General features: G+C 41.5%; 1 protein-coding gene and 1 long non-coding RNA gene across 2 annotated transcripts; one reads left to right on the top strand and one right to left on the bottom strand.

Annotated features, from left to right (window-relative positions):
• Positions 1-567: 567 nt before the first annotated feature.
• LOC148686035 (uncharacterized) lies at positions 568-16260 on the top strand. Its single transcript, XR_015949720.1, has 2 exons — positions 568-703; positions 15754-16260. It is a non-coding gene; the product is annotated as an uncharacterized LOC148686035 (long non-coding RNA).
• Positions 4588-16216, bottom strand: CCDC82 (coiled-coil domain containing 82). The gene is made up of 7 exons (XM_035116595.3): positions 15650-16216; positions 9914-10133; positions 9664-9756; positions 9395-9519; positions 8632-8802; positions 6938-7123; positions 4588-5301 (listed from the first exon to the last, which is right to left on the bottom strand). The coding sequence occupies exons 1-7, from the start codon at positions 16214-16216 to the stop codon at positions 5236-5238; spliced, it is 1428 nt and encodes a 475-aa protein (XP_034972486.3). The 3' UTR covers positions 4588-5235.
• Positions 16261-17838: the final 1578 nt, after the last annotated feature.

The following is a 17838-nucleotide window of genomic DNA, read 5'->3' as shown; positions in this document are numbered from 1 at the left end:
AGGGTCGTGCGGACGGGTGACACGAGGTTCGCCGGGCTCCCCCGCCCTCCTTTCCCTGAAGTTGCTCGCAAGAGCAGCGATCGGAATGCGCTGCTCCAGGGGGACGCGTTGGCTGGGTGCCGCAGAGATGGGAGAAGCGATTCCGAAGAGTTTTAATATTTGTTGCTTTCTCTTTCGCCTACCTCGGTCTTTAAAACCCGGTTGTTGTTGTTTTTGCACAGGCTCCTGCTCAAAGAGTATCTCCTTTTAAGTAAAAAGAAAAGCGGACGGCTTACTGGTTCCCGGTGTCATTAAGTTCAGACGCGGTTCTCCAATGAATCCAACCCATGCTTGGGAGACGCGGACGGGTAGATTGTTTCTTTGGAGGGTTGGCGATCCTTAAGTGTCCCTCCTTCTCGTGCCACAGAAAAAGGCCAGCTCCGATCTCGATGCAAAAAGCCCTCCCCGCATCCTCGTGCTCCTTTTTGTCTACTTCCAGAAAAGCTGAGCAAAGCACCCAGGAACGCGGCGGGGGAGAGAGAGGAGGCGGGTAGGGGAAAGAGTTGGTGGGAGTAAAGCAGAAATCACGACTCCCAACGATCAGCTAATTCACAAACCAGCTCGAAACTTACAAACTTCCAGCTCTCCGCCTCCAGACCCGTCCGATGCAGCGAGCTTCCTCGGTGCATTTGTATATTCCATTCCTTCCCAGACTTGGGATCTGGTGAGTTTTTGTTGCTGCTGCTGATGTTGCAATGTCTCTCCAACGCGCGCTTGACGGTGGTGGTCGCTGCTGCTCCTGCTGCCGCCTTGCCCTCTGCACTTGCCGGTTTAAGAAGGGAGCAGAAAGCTTGCAATGCTTCCCCCCCTCCCCCTTTCCCTTTGCTTGTCTCGTGCTTTAAGCCGCCAGGCTGCTACGACTGCACGGCGCGGGGGTTGCAGATACACAGGATTTCATTGTGCTCGCATAGAATCTGAGCAGTGGCGGCGGCGGCAGCAGCAGCAAAGCATGAGACTGACGGGGAGCCCTGGCGGAAGGCTGGCACCGTTGCGCGGAAAAAAATAAAATCGCCGTTCCCCGAAATGAAGGGCAAGGAGACGCCTACCGGCCAAACCCTCTCGTTGCAGCGAGCTTCCATTTACTTAAAAAGCCCGCTTTCCCACGTTATGCTCGGGCACTCAAGATCAAATCAGGGGGTGCTGAGATATGTGCATTTCAGAACGCTGACGCTGTGCCCCTGGAAGTAAAACCCGACACAGGCCCACGCGCCACCAGGAAGCATAGCCTAGGCTGCTCCTCTACATGTGAATCGGACCTTGCCAGGTGCTTTGGGGGCATAGCAACACTGGTATAGTGCACGCACCTGGAAGGATAGAGCAAGGTGCAGCGTGCACACAAATGGCTTCCCTGTGCAAAATTTCCGCCAAGCTCTTGGAAGATGGCAGTGGAGACTGGATAAAAAAGGTGCAGGCAATTTCACATTAACTTTCCTGCCAGGCCCGTTAATTCCCAACCCACAAACCTTCAGCAAACAAGATAACTGCTTAAACATTGGAAGCCATTATTTTATAAATTACATAAACTAGGGCTTATGATACTATGTGGGTATATGTATGTGTACACACAAGCTGTTTGCATAGTGATAGCGTTTTCTAACATTATGTTTCAGCAAGCTTGTTGTTTACCCACATTCCTTTTTAAATCCATTATTGGAGGTTGCTGAAATGAGAATATGCTTTTCCTGAAAAAGATGCTGGAGCATTTAATGTTTTTCAGCTGTTTGGCACAAAACACAAGATGCTTTTGAAAAGACATTTGATCTCCAAAACTTTACATGCACCCATATATCATATTGCTGATGACCGAGCCTGTTTAAGAGATGGAAGAAACACTCATTAGAAGCAGCAGCAAGCCTTCCACCTGCAAGGTAGGAGGGCTTCCTAAAGCAAGCCTGCAGCTTTTAATCCACAGCCTCTATTTGAGAAACCGATTTTGCTGCCTGTAAATGCAAAAGCACAATACATGACAGTACCAAACCTGCCAAGTTGCTGTCGGAGAAATAAGGGACCGGGCGGAAGTAGCAGACCGGAAGTAGCGCTGCTGCCATTTTGGAACTGGGAGGAGCATGCTCAGAAGTGACTTTTGATGCTGCTTTGCCCAGTTCCAAAATGGCCACTGTGCCAGAAGTCACACTGCAGCCATTTTGGAACTGGGCAGAGCAGCATCAAAAGTCGCTTCTGAGCATGCTCCGCCCAGTTCCAAAATGGCCGCTGCGCCAGAATAAACCGGGGAAAAACAAAAAAAAATTCCGTTTTTTCAGCTAGGGACAGCTGGAAAAACGGGGATTTCCCGGGGAATACGGGAGACTTGGCAGCTATGGACAGTACTCAGTGTCGGTGGTGGTCAAAACCTAACCCCCAAAGGACACTTGTGAAGGAGAGTAGGCTTGTTTTTTTCCTTTCCCAGACCAATTTGGGTACAACCAGCCTCAAAAGTGCCTGTAGGTGAACTGTTAAGCCTCTGTCCTCCTTCCTTGTTAATTTACCAGCTACGCTTGCAGGCTGGCAGGTCAACCCCAAATGCATGAAGCAGTTAGGGGAATAGGCAGGCAAGAGACGGATGGGACATAGTGAAAGAATAGTTTATTTTACAGCTTTATGTAGAGTACAAGCCTAAGTTATGGTTGATTTTGAAAAGGTGGTGTGTCAGGATAGCGAAAGACACCATGACAAGAATGAAGGGGAGCAGCTTTCCTCTGCAATTCAAAAGCTAGGAGAAACTTGATCGTATCACAGGATGGCTTGCTCTCTTAAGGTGTGAAAACTCCCACGTTTATGCGAAGAGAACTTGATTCATATATTTTCCGTTTCCTTACACTTAATATGCTTCTATTTACCAAGTGCAAACATGGGTGGGGTTTATGAACAACTTTGTCCAACACAGCAGGCACAGCCAAGCTGTTAAAGCGAACCAGAGCCTTAAGAATGTTAACACTGCACCCAAACTTTACTTTTACTCATCGCAATAAACCTGAATGCATTAAGGAGTTGCACACAGAGAGTCTGTGCACTTGCCTTTCCCACTGTCCCTTAGCCTCGCCTTTCATACCCCCTTAACTGCTGCTGCCCTGCTGCACCTGATAAGAGCTCCGGTTGACTGGGTGACTTGGAGTTTACCTGGCGAGTAGATGATGAACATACTATAGGAATCGCCTTATATGCTCAGACTAAAGATCCAGGTAGTCCAATGTTCTGTTTCCAGACAGATGCCACTAGGAAGCCCACAAGGAAAATGAAAGTTTGTTCTCGGATTATCGCTGCTTCCCAACGTGGAGGTTTCCATTCACATCTGAAGCCCAAAGTTATAATAGATGCAGGAAGTTGACTCAGATCAAGTCAGGCCATTGGTCCATCTAGCTCAGTACTAGCAGCAGCTCCCAAAGGTTTCAGACAGAGGCCTCCTAGTCCTACCTGGAGATGCTGGGGGTTGATCCTGAGACCTTTTGCATGCAAAATAAGATTACCACTGAGCTATAGCCTTTCTGTCCTTACCTAAGGTGACACGTGGAAATGAACAGAGCAGAAACACCATCTATTCAGCTTATTGGAGAGGAAGAAAGTACACCTGTTCATTAAAGACCCCAACTTACTGTATGTCTGAATCAGAGGTCAGAGGCTCCCTACTCTTCACATTGCCCACAATCGAAAACTGGATGTGTCTCTGATCTGTAATTTATATATATCAAGGCTGCCCAACTCACCTATCCAAGTTAATATACAGGAAGGTTGCTCTGAGTGAACTCTGAAATCCTCTGAAGTATGCACCGGGCCATCATCTCATACACACTTAAGAGCAAAAGCATTTTCCAAGTGTGGATCCTTGTGCAGCAGGCTTGGGAAAGGTCCACGGTTTTCAGAACGAGGAAAATAAAATAAACAGGGCAGTGGGGAAGACACTAAAGTGAGTGAAACAAACCTGAAACAGCCCAATGAGGACCAAGCATGCTCAGTAGCTATAGAACAGGGGTCAGCAAACTTTTTCAGCAGGGGGCTGGTCCACTGTCCCTCAGACCTTGTGGGGGGGGGCCAGACTATATTTTGGGGGGAAAATATGAACGGATTCCTATGCCCCACAAATAACCCAGAGATGCATTTTAAATAAAAGGACACATTCTACTCATGTAAAAACATGCTGATTCCCGGACCGTCCGCGGGCCGGATTTAGAAGGCAATTGGGCCGCATTCGGCCCCCGGGCCTTAGTTTGGGGATACCTGCTATAGAATATTAGTTGACGGATGGAGCAGGGGAACCCAGAAAATAGTATATGCATGTGAATCCTGGAAAAGGGCATTGCTGGAACCCTGAGCATGATCATTGCACACTTTAAGACTGTTTTGCAGACCCCACTTGCCAGTAGTCTAACTGAAGCTGCTATCGAACAGTCAGTGTCAAGCTGATGAAGTGAGCATTCATCATATTCTTCGTCTCACAGTTCAAAATGGAAACAGACCCAACTGGGTATCACGTACGGAATGAGCAGAAGCCTCTGCATACCAGTCTTGTAAAGCATCTTCCTTTCCAAATGCTACAGAAATGGAAAACTGATATTGTTAGCAGTGCAAATATATTTATTTTTTTTACCGCTCAGCCGGCTAAATGCAAGTCCATGAATTCTGGGTCTCCAGGATGCATAAACAATGATGGCCTGTTGGTTTTAGAGAGCTAATTTGTTACTGCTCTGTGTCCTGGGGAGTGGGAATGGACCTGGTTTACAGCTGGTTTTAAACACTGTGCTGGGAAAATAGTATGCATATTACAGCTTTGGGCTTCTCACCATGTAGACCTTTCCTCTTTCAAAAAGAATTGAAGCCAAGCATTTTTCATACACTGGTACAATTCACCTGGGCATCACTGCACATAAAATTTCATTTCCTGAATGAACACCCGGGTTATTCAGAGACTGTTTTTCATTTTACATCATTAAGCTGAGCTGCCTGGTGTTCAAGAACACAGAAGAGATGACTTCCACTATAAAAATGTCCTTAGATGATTATTTTGATAATTAAAATGAACCATGAAAAAAAAAATACACATTAACTTATTAGTATCCATAACAACATGCAGGCACATTGATTGTCTTGCAGTAGAAAAAAAACCAGCTGGAACGCAGCATGATCTTCAAATACTATCACGAGTCAAGGGAAAGCATGTTTGCAAGTAGATGTCTTCTTTTTTTAAAAAAAATGACGACATACTCAGTCTATTTTCTCATCTTGGAAGTTTTCTGCACTTTCCATGCAGCTCTGAAGTTCAGAATATTGCTTCAAACAAAAGAAAACAAAGTGTCATTTTAGCAGACCTAAATTAAAGGTGGAACTTTTGATGTCCCTTTTAAATTTCATTTGAACACCTATAAACCAATTAAAAAATTGGTAGCCCAGGCATAGGCAAACTCAGCCCTCCAGATGTTTTGGGACTACAATTCCCATCATCCCTGGCCACTGGTCCTGTTAGCTAGGGATGATGGGAGTTGTAGTCCTAAAACATCTGGAGGGCCGAGTTTGCCTGTGCCTGTGGTAGCCTATTGACAGCCAGTGCAGCTCCCTCAGCAGAAGCCTTATACTGCATGTTGGCAGTGGTATGTCCCAGTCAACAACCTAGCTTCTATACTGGTTTCAGTATATTGGTTTCAGATCACTAATGAATACCCTGCTTTAACAGCAGCACAGTGCACAATTTTGATAGTTACATCACACAAGATTGCACCTGTCAAAATTATCCCTTTTATACAAGTGTGAAAGGGGTGCAAGTCCTGCTCTTTTGGAAACTTTATTGAAGAGGCTCATGCAAGACAAATCCCACACCTGCCTATATTGATCTAAATATACCTTTTGCAATACCTGCTACAGCTGGTCTTAAAATTCTCCCAGAAAGGAGCAATCTTGACCCCTAGGACTTTATTTCTTTTAATAATATAAAGCTGCCTGCTAGAGAAAGCTTTTTAAAAAGCAAACTGCTGTACTCTAGTCTTTAAATTTGCTGAAGTAGTGAAAGTAGCAGTATGACATACTTTTAGCAGGTTAAATAAAGCCTAGCAAGGAGTCTGAACAAAGTGGCACACTTGCCAGGATCAGAGAGGATGCAGCAACCTCTATACAAGGCTCCCTCTCTAATTTTATCCTTTTGTTCACTGCCTAATCAAAAGGACATACTAACAATATTGGAAACAAGTCCAGAATATTCTGTAGTCTTTTAAACAAAATCTCATTGGTTTAAAAACAGGGCTTGCTTTCTAGGATCATGGCATTGGGCAATTATTATGTTGGTACATGTATTCCCAGCAGAAATATGATCCCATTAATCATTAAAGGAGGTACAGCTGGACTAATTTCAAAGCAGGAGCTACTTTCAGTCAACTTTTCCTGCAACTGCACTTTATGAGCACTTAAATTTACCCTTTACTTTCTTCACCCTCCACACCTGAACGGCCAACAGTTGTGTCCACAATATACTAAGTGTGGTAAAGGTAAAGGTAAAGGGACCCCTGACTATTAGGTCCAGGCACAGACGACTCTGGGGTTGCGGAGCTCATCTCGCTTTACTGGCCGAGGGAGCCGGCGTACAGCTTCCGGGTCATGTGGCCAGCATGACTAAGCCGCTTCTGGTGAACCAGAGCAGCGCATGGAAACGCTGTTTACCTTCCCGCTGGAGCGGTACCTATTAATCTACTTGCACTTTGACGTGCTTTCGAACTGCTAGGTTGGCAGGAGCTGGGACCAAACAACAGGAGCTCACCCCATTGCGGGGATTCAAACTGCCAACCTTCTGATCGGCAAGCCCTAGGCTCTGTGGTTTAACCCACAGCGCCACCCACATCCCTTACTAAGTGCTGTACTGATTATTAATTTCCCCTGCTTTCAAAGCAACAAAATTTGTGCACAATCAATTCTACTGTACCTCTTCAATCCAGCCTTCATTATACCGCTGTGTGAAAACTCTGTTCACTGTATCTTTGACTGGCGCGTCCTGAAATCTGTCGCTTGTCATTACAGAGCAGCAATTCTGATACAGCTTGTATTTAAAATGTTTCAGGTTGTGATAAACTTCAGTACGGTCGCCACACACAATGCCAACCTTCAACGCCTGTATTATTAAAAGGAAAGCTCTTTTACTGAGCAGGTCTTGGGCAATAATGGGCAAAGCAATTGTCTCATCAATTAAACAAGTAAGGTATGACAAAACCTGAGCAGGACATTTATCGATATCTAACTGAATCTAACTTCCACACTCGCCACTTTTCTAAAGGCATCACTGAAAACTGACCCTTTTTTTCCACTGCTACCCTAAGAATGTCAATTCAGGAAGGCACAGAGGTGATCACTTTAATCAGTTCTAATACCGGTGCCACCAGGGCTGCAAAATGTTTGAAATAATAAATTAAAAGGATTAATTCTTTGTTGGTATGCACTTATTACCTGTAATTCACAAAGCATACCCTGTTCAACACTAGCTGAATTGCAAGGGAATAGGTTTTAAACAAAAACAAAAACCCTGGTTATAGAACATAAACATTGTAAAGCCTAGGTTTATACAGTAGAACAGTCACACCAGTGTAAATCTAAAGAGTCACTCCACTTGAGAAAGTTAGGGAATATGAAATTAGGAGCCCCACAGGTACACTAGCCCAGTTAAAACTGCACATATGTACAACAGATGTTGTCAACACACCACTGGAGTTTGACAGAATACTCTTGGAAGTATATAATTCTCGCATTGCAAAATCAAAGACTCTGGAGTGCACCAATTCAGTTCCCATGCTTAACTTATTTGTACAACTATCTAAGGCTATCTACTTGGTTTATATATGAAGTCAGATAAACCATTGATCGGTTTACACATATAGTCAAACCAACCCAAGCAGTGTCGATTTATAGGGAATTCTGATGTTCAAGGTTTTAGGGACGATTTTTCACAGATAAATAATATGCCAAGTATACAAGTTACAGTACTGTTATACTGTAAGCCTTGGTCTCTCTAATGGATAGAATTGTACAGTTGGAAGGGAACCTGAGGATCATCTCATCCAACCCCCTGCAATGCAAGGATATGCAGCTGCCCCATATGGGGATCAAACCTGCAACCTTGGCATTATCAGCACCATGATCTAACCAACTGAACTATCTTGTTGACACTATATCTCTACATCTAGATTATATCTAGATCTAGATATACACACACAGAGAAGATGAATCTAATTTTTAAAAAAATTACACAGAATTTTATGTTAGGATTATTATTTGCAAGTATATTAATTAGCGTATAGACATCAATTATTCATAGTAAAGCTTGCTATATACCGTACTTCTTGATAGAATGTAGTTTTAAGGATATCATTATGATCAGCTTGTTTATAAACAAGCACTATAGAGGAAATTTCTCATAGCCATCTGGGATTTTCGGGTATTATATACTTAGCCACTAATACAAGCACAGAAATCTTTGAAACCACTGCCAAAAACCAATTACTCAAAAGTAGACTAAAAAGAAGCACGAGGCTAAAAAATATTAACATCAACGTCACACAAAAAATTATGCAATGCATTTAAAATTTTTGGTTCTTAGCAGTTTTGTAGCCTGGGAACAAAATTTACCTGCTTGTCATGTGACATGAAGTCGTCTACTTGCATTGTCTTACTATCGTACGAATTCCCTGACAGAATCACTGTGAACCTACAGTACCTCTGCAGTTCACAGGCCTGACAGGAACGTTGCTCTGCATTTCCCGAAACTATGCGGACGACAGGATAACTATCCACCCGTTCCTGGAAAAAAGATATCAGGTTGGAAATTTTGCTGGTCACTTGTTCCACAGAATCAACTATTGCAATTCAATAATACTAAACATTCATATATTTATCTGTTTAATTTCAACTGCTTGGTTAAGGACCACAGAGCTCTTAATTATTAGAGTAGGCAAGTGTATTGTCTATTAATTGCACAAATGGGTGGAAGGAAGTCTGCCGCTGCACACAGCTGACACAGGATAAAGAAAGGTTTAATCACCTGTATTCTTACACTTCACTAAAATGCCTAACGATGAGAATTAAATTCTTCCTGAGGCTTTTCCCCATTGGAGAGTCTGCTAAGCCCTGCACTTTGAATACAGGTTTGCAGTCATATTCCTTTGTTCATTAACCCACACACATGGGTCTATAGAGGAGTAGATATAATTAATACATCCTCTTCCAATTCCCATCAGTTTTCAGTCCAGTGTTCCAACCTGTCAGTTTCACTTTGATGCTATCTTCTATAACATGGTGTTAGCTATCCCTATCAACTTCAAGCCATCTGCACATCTGAAAGGCACTTCCTCATCAAAGTAATTTTTAAGAACATTGAACAATACCCCAATACCTTATAACGTTCTTTCCAGCGACTTCTCGCCACTAAATTGTCAAGACGAGGTTGAACAAAATCATTGTCGAAGTAACGAAGGGAAGTCAACATTTCTTTTGCATACTTCTTTTGCCTTCTCCCTGCTGTTGGAAAGAGGAGGAAATCAAATCGTCATATGCTTGGTTAGCTTCACAAAGCAACGTATAGTAGCACACTTATTTGCTTCAATAATAATTTAAAAAGGTGATTAAAAAGGCTTTTGATTAAGAAAATCCACATTTGCTCACCATATAATGACATCAAAAAGTTATTGTCAACTGCGTTGATGAGAAACGCCTTTACAACTCTTTGGAAATGGACAAAATGATCAACATGGGCCACTGTAAGAAATAAAAATATCAGTACCGGCATGGTTGTCAGACGGATGATTTACATGAGTTACCTACATGGAAAAAATAATGTTTGGTGGGGCTCTAATAAATGTTGTATTGTGGCACTACACAAGTGATGTTAACAGGATTTTTATTTTAACCTTACAGGATGGAATGCACTTCTGCAGCAATGTGCCTGACATAGCTTGCTTTTTCTTTTGTGACTGGCTCTTGTCTTCCTCAGAGTTTTCTTGTTCCAACTCTTCCTCCTCCTCCTCAACTATGAAATCTTTCATACTGTCAACCTCAGATGCATCACTGATTTCAGCTGGTGTGAGAGATGAATGGCAAGAATCATCTTCTATTATCACATCCTCTTCAGGATCCTGGTGACATTAAGAAGCAGAGGCTTATTTGAATCCTTTATTTAAATTCATTTGTGTTACCATAACATATTCTTAATAATAATTAACTTTCCATATTGCCCATCATTCAAGGATTACAGGGCAGTTTAGAATATAAACACACAAAACTATATAACATAATAACAAAAAAACAACAACACCCCCCCAACCCCAGTTTAAAAGGCCATAGATGGTTTAATCAGCCAAAGGCTTGGGAGAAGAGGAACATTTTCACCCAGCGCCTCAAGATATGTAATGAAGGAGTGAGGCAAGCCTCCCTGATGACAGCATTCACAAATAGTAAAGGGTAAAGGGACCCCTGACCATTAGGCCCAGTCGTGACCGACTCTGGGGTTGTGGCACTCATCTCGCTTTATTGGCCGAGGGAGCTGGCATACAGCTTCCAGGTCATGTGGCCAGCATGACTAAGCCACTTCTGGTGAACCAGAGCAGCACACGGAAACACTGTTTACCTTCCTGCTGTAGCGGTACCTATTTATCTACTTGCACTTTGACGTGCTTTTGAACTGCTAGGTTGGTAGGAGCTGGGAGCGAGAAACAGGAGCTCGTCCCGTTGTGGGGATTCGAACCACCGACCTTCCGATCGGCAAGCCCTAGGCTCAGTGGTTTAGACCACAGCGCTACCCGCATCACAAACGGTAAGCCACTGCAAAAAAGGCTGCTTCTCATGCTGCCACCTTTCTGACCTCTCGCAGAGGAGGCACATGAAGAAGGGCATCAGAGGATGAGTGCAGGGTCCAGATCAGTTCATTTAGTTGCAGTCGAAATTATTCAACCCTCATTTCAAATCAGGTTTATTAACAAAATTTACAGACTTTCAGCTTTTTGCAATGAACAAATCAAACAAAAGTACAGTGGTGCCTCGCTTAACGAATTCCCTGCTTAACGCAAATTTCCGCTTAACGAAAGGATTTTTCAAGCAGAGCTTGCCTCGCTAGACCAGTGTTTCCCAACCTTGTGCCTCCAGTTGGGCCATTCCGTGAAAAATGAGCCTGATTAAAAAAAAATTATTTCTAAAATATACTTATTTTACTTATAGTTTCATTAACTAAACATATTAAAGTTCAATATTCCAAAGGAAAAAAGAATTTGAAATTATTTTTTTCATGAGAAATTTGAGCTTGAAGTTTCAGTATCGCTTTTCTGATTGTGTAGCTTAATTTTGTTCATTTAGGTTGGCATTATTTTCTAAAGATAAACAAAAATTGTGGTTGTCATTGTTGGTATATTATTAAAATGAAGAACTTTGTCTACACATTGGACTTGAAAATTTTTAAATAGGTAAGTTATTTCTATTTTATTTTTATTATTGAATGGGATGCTGTTTCAGTGTCCCACCCGTGACAGCAAAAGGTACAAAAGTTTATTTTGTGATAAAACTAATTTATAGGTTATGTTTGTTTTATTGTGGGAGTATGTATTAGAGTATAACACACCTATCAATAATAAAAATGCAGTTAATTAATGTAAACACCATGAAATTTTAATAATTCTTTTTCTGTCCCACCCGTGACAGTTTTCAACTTGTTTTACTGTTGTAGCTTGAGTTAGTGATTTCAGCAAGTGATTTCAGCTCTCTGCAGACAGGAGACAGATTCCTCATGTAACAATTCTTTATTCTGGCAAACAAGACTGAGGGACTGAGGAGAGGGGAACTAGCTAGAAAGGGATACATTTTGGAGGGAACAATCTCAAGCAATCACAAAGCTGCCTTTTGGTGGAAACCAATAAGACTAAGGAGCCAAATGCAGCTGCTTGAATGAACCAATAGTAGCTGTTCCTTCTGGAACATAAAGGCAGTTACCGTTACTTTACCCTAATGCGAATACATACAGTAATACAGATAATATAACCTTTGAATCAATACACAAAATGGGAAAGACTACATCTGCAGAACGTATGAGAAAGCTGCGTGAAAAACTAAAACAAGATAAAAACAAATGTGAAAGCTTCAAAGAAAAGGAGAGGGTCAGAGATAAGAAGAGGCGAGAAAAGATGAAGTTGGTAAAGAATTTGTCTGCAAAATCACTTATGGAATACAGACGGAAAGAAACTGAGCGCAAAAGAAAGTACAGACAAAAGATAAAAGAAAAAGAATCTAGGCCAATTGGCGACACTACTATTCCAGAGATTGGGTCATTTAAATGCCCACAATTTCTTGGAAAGGCTGTTACCAAAGTTAAAAGAGTGTTGCCATTAAGTCCACGGAAAAGAATAGCCGTGTTACGAAAGCTTGTGTATGAGAGTTCACCTCAAGCGCCAAAAACACTATTTGATAAAAGCCCTAAACAGAACACCAAAAGTTCTATTATTTCACAAGATAATATCTCAAAGGTCCATGAGTTTTATAATTCAGATGATATTAGCAGGCAGGCACCAGGAATTAAGGATGTCAAATCTATTAAAGATCCAACAAGTGGAAAAAGAATCAAAATCCAAAAGCGGCATATGAATATGACAGTCCAAGAGGCCTATGCCTTATTTAAGATTGATAACCCAACAGTTGAAATCAGCAAATCAAAATTTTATGAACTGAGGCCTAAAAATATTGACTTAGCTTCTCAAATGCCACACAATGTTTGCGTTTGCAAATACCACGCTAATTTCAATTTCCTAATTGAAGCCATAAGTAGGAAAGACATTTTTTTCCCTTCCACACATTCTGATCTTTTGAGCCTTACTTGTTGTGATTTGGAAAATGAAAAATGCATGAATGGTGAATGCAAAAAGTGTGTACTTAATTTGCACACCCTAATTGATGAAGACTTAAACATGTCGTCTGAGATTTTCTGGAAGCAATGGAAAGATGACTGTTCTAGCCGGCCTAAGGTTTTTGAAGCAAAAGGAACCATAGAAGAAGCTGTCAATGAGCTACAAAATCAATTTAGTAAATTTAAGAAGCACTTCTTTGTAAAGCGATTACAAGCTAAAGCTTTCAAAAATATGAAGGACACAGTAGCTGATGATGAGGTGATTCTTCAAGTGGATTTTGCTGAAAACTATTTGGCAACATCGCAAGATGAAATCCAAAGTGCACACTGGACCCACAACCAAATCACAGTATTTACTGGTTGCGCTTGGACTCAAGGCAAAGTACGTTCTTTTGCCATGGTTTCGGATCACTTAACCCACGACAAATACTCAGTATATGCATGCCTAAAAGCCATAATTGAAGAACTTAAGAAAGAATTTAACAGACTGACAAAGGTCAAAATCTTTTCTGACGGGTGTGCTGGTCAGTTCAAAAATAAGTACACACTGTCCAATCTGTGTTTTATGCCTGAAGACTTTGGTGTTGATGGGGAATGGGTTTTTTTTGCTACATCCCACGGCAAGGGTGCCGTGGATGGGATTGGTGGATTAACTAAGCAAGCAGTTTGGAATGCAGTGAAACAAAGGAGAGTAGTAATCAATTCAGTCTCAGATTTTGTTAAATGTGCTGAAAAAGCAGTACCAAGAGTGAAGTTTGTCCTTTTAACACCTACTGATATCAGTGCAAATATGGCGATGCTAGATGAGCGCTGGACTTTGGTGAGGAAGATTCCAAACGTGCAGTCCAACCATTTTTTTAAAGCTAAAGGCAAAAGAAGTTTAGTTTATGGACCTTCTTTTCAAAAGTCCACCCACGTAGTCTTCACAGAACTGTTCAAGTTAAAAGTTTCTGATGTTTACAGAGATTCTGATAGTGACACAGAAAAACAAGATGGTGTAGCAAGTTGTACAAATGAAACAGATGTGCCGGTGGTTGGAGTGAAGCCGTTCGTTGATGGAGTGACTATTGGGACATATGTTTTAGTTGAATTTGAAACAACTACAAAAAGACAAAGAACCAGGCCTACTAAATATAGATATGCTGCAATATGCCAAAGTAATGTTGAAGATGATGGAGAAGTCAAGGTGATGTGTATGCGAGCAGTTAACAATTCTGGAAAGCTGTTTCAAGTTGATGAAAAAGACATATCATATGTGCAGTTTGAACATATTCTTAGTATCTTACCCCAACCTAATGTTAAACGAGTCAGAAGGAACATTTTTTATGAATTTACTGAAAATGTAGATGTGTTTGAAAGTGGTTGATTGGCCCAGAGATGGACTAGAAGAAAATATTTTTTAATAGATTTTAATTTTAGTAAATACAACATTATACTTTGTAGGCTATGGTAGATAGTAAGTATAGTAATAGCAAAAGGTTTTTTGTAATTATTCCATTTTTAACAACCTTAATTGTATGTTAAATCGAGTGTATGCCAGACGCGTCCCACCCGTGACATTTCATTGTCCCACCCGTGACAGCATTTTTCCCTTAATTTTGTATCATTAAATTTCTTAACCTAAATTTCTGATTGCATAGTTGTAACCAATAAACATTGATTTAAACAGATATGCTGAGTTTATAATTGATTCACCTCCCAACTCACAGAGTTTTTCCATAAATCAAACTTATCTCAAGCTCCATGTCCTTTTTTTGTCCCACCCGTGACAATACTTTAACATTTAATAAAATTGTCAAAAATATCCATAAAAATAATAAAAAATTAGTAAAATGTTCAGTATCTTATTAAGAACATAGTTCAAATTTTGGTTGTTAATTTTTATGTATATTTACATTCTTACACATGTGTGAATACCAAAAAACATGGTCCAAGTGTCCCACCCGTGACAATGGAATGACCCAGTTGTTTTCGGACTACAATTCCCATCATTCATGACCACTGGTCTTGCTAGCTAGGGATGATGGGAATTGTAGTCTCAAAACATCTGGAGGCACAAGGTTGGGAAACACTGCGCTAGACGAATGCGTTTTACGAAAATTTCGTCTAGCGAATCGCAGTTTCCCATAGGAATGCATTGAAATTCAATTAATGCGTTCCTATGGGCAAAAAAAAAGTCGAAAAAAAATCAGTGCATTCCTATGGGATTCGCTAGACGAATTTTTCGCTATAAGAAAAGACCCGTGGAACGAATTAATTTCGTCTAGCGAGGCACCACTGTAATTGAAATAGCTCAACACAACACATGCTTCAAGTGGTTTGAAGCATATGGTATTTTACACACACACACACACACTTTTAAAAGCACTGGAAAACCGCTCCCAAACACCCATCACCACCCAAGGTAGGGTAATAGTCCATGACTACGTTCAACAATTGAATTAGCATCACTGCCTTGATGCAAAAAGGTGCCTGTATAATTTCAGATAACTTGTCCTAGCTTGGGAAGTAGAAGCCAAAATGCAGGTCAGTCACCTTCCTGTTTTCAGTAAAGTTATTGCCATAACAAAACCAGAGCCAAGTCAATATTATTTCTGGTTCAGGGACTGGGTCTAGTAGTACCGGTATACTGTATGAGTTCCTGCAATAAGTAGCAGCAGTTCCTTTTTACTTTTAGCATTTTCCAACAAAAGTTCTCACAAGCACCAAATCTGCACGAGAACAGCAAGCACGATGATACATTCTGCAAATGAATAAAAAATGTACCTCATGACATTCACTGAGGCCGGAACCTCGAGTAGATTGCCGTCGGGAAAGTTCCTGCAGTTTCATTAGCCTGTCTTGTTTTCTCTTTGCTTCTTTTTCTGCAGGTGATGTGTGTTCAGCGGACAAGTCGTTCTCGTCGATTATGCAACTGCGTTTGGCAAACACTTTCCTAACAATCTCGCTGTCACTATCGTCGCTGTCATACAGTACAGTTCTCCGAGACTTCTTGCGTTTCCCAAGGTTGATGCTTTCTTCATCTGCGTCCTCTACTGCTGCACAATCACCACCCGTCTCAACATCTGGAAGGCCACCTGCGTTAACCGAAGTTTCATCTTTATCGTCATTGTGTATGGGTTCACCTTTCTCTCTCTCATCTGAATCATCATCTGAACTGGTTTCAAGTTCTTTTTCTGATGCTGATGTAATTTCGTCACTCTCTTCCTCGCTATTAATCAATATACTACTTCTCTTAGTTCGCTGCCAGTCAATCCGAGATTTGGCTACTGGTTCTTTTCCTCTTGTATTTCTCCTCGTTTCATATCTTCTGTTTTCGGGATTTGGTTCCATAAGGACTTACTAAGAAATAAAATGAAAATGTAGTTGTGAATTCAGGGAACTGCAGGCTTGGATAATAATAGAAAGTGGGATTCCCCTAACCTGAGACTTAAATTTAATAAGTTAAATTGTGGGGAAGTTGAAAAATTTCTTCTGTTTTATCTTGCGGAGCCAGTGGAACCTTATAAGTAATGTTTTAAAATAATACCATTGCAGCCGATCTATACTGCTGGGAATCTCTTAGAACCAAGATTCAAAAAAGTTATAGGAAGCAATGGTGCCATTGTGACCACATTTGACTGAATTACTAAAAATGCATCATTCTTAAGAACTGATGTTGCAAAAGTAACACTGCAGAATACAGAATTTACCAGCTCCAGTCTGCGATCTGACAAGCATTTTGCTGAGTCCAGCAACGCTCTGGCAATACTTTTAGTGAGCTCACTTGCATCAGATTCCTCTTTGTCCACACCAAGTTAAATCAGCTAGCAAATATTTGAAAACACACTCACGACCACAAAATTAAGGAAGAGATAAGGGTGAAAGTGCTGAGAAGCCTGTTTCAGTTAATGCAAATCTTCTATTTTAAGAAGTCCATACAGCTCAAAGTGAAAGTTCCAAATCAGCTGCTGTGGTGGCATTTCCTGCCAGAAATGTACAATGATTAGAGAAATTAATTAATTACAAATTAAATTAATTACAAAATTTAATTTTTTAAAAATTAAATTGATTACAAAACAGAAAATGGGTGATACCTCCTCACACTCATTGTCACTCTCCTGCTTTGTACCTCTCCATGCTTCATTGGGCTAAGTAATTATTAAGTGTGAGCTCCTAAATATAAAAAAAATTAAATACAGTAAAAAAACCCTGCTCTTTTGGAGTCAGCTGAATGTTGGAAGATTCAGGAAAGACAGAAGAAAATCCTTCTCCTAGTAGCGCATAAACTATGGACCTTGACCCTACAGGAGGCAGTGATGACCAACAGCTTGGATGGCTTTGAAAGAAGATCGGGGGAAAATAATGGGAGGATAAGGCTATCAATGGCTACTAGCCACAGTGTCCATGTTAAGCCTCTGCTGTCAGAGCCACTGTGCCGCTGATTGCCAGTTGCTGGAAATCACAGGAGGGGAGAGTGCTGTTCCACTCAGGTCCTGCTTCCAGATTTCCAACAAGCACCTGGTTGGCCACTGTGAGAACAGGATGCTGGGAAAGATGGGCCATTGGCCTGATCCAGCAGCTCTCCTTGTGTTCTTATGCCCTGCTGATCAACATCCAATGTGTTTTCTTTTAAAGTTCAGCTCAATTCTTACTTCAAACTTGCAAGATAAAACAGGGGCAATAGCCATTCTGCAACAAATGACACGAGGAATAAAATAAGCTGAGCATAAATCCTATATAATAAAGTGCAAGTGTCTCTGCGTCCAGTATTCCGTGTCCCTGGGTTTGCGCTACTGCGCATGTGCCCCACGGACACAGGGATTGGACGCAGAGACTTGGAACGCACACTTGTGCGCGTGCTCTCCCCACCCCCCCCTCTGCCAACTGCTGCTTCCTTTGCCGCCACCGCAGAAAGAGGCCAAATTGCAGCCTTCTCCTGGGCGTCCGCTGCCCTGCTGGGCTCAGCGGAGCGC

Source organism: Zootoca vivipara, chromosome 4 (assembly GCF_965207765.1).
Source record: "Zootoca vivipara chromosome 4, rZooViv2.hap1.1, whole genome shotgun sequence".
Lineage (NCBI taxonomy): Eukaryota > Metazoa > Chordata > Lepidosauria > Squamata > Lacertidae > Zootoca > Zootoca vivipara.
The sequence above is the reverse complement of the archived record's forward strand: the minus strand, read 5'-3'. Positions and strand labels throughout refer to the sequence as shown.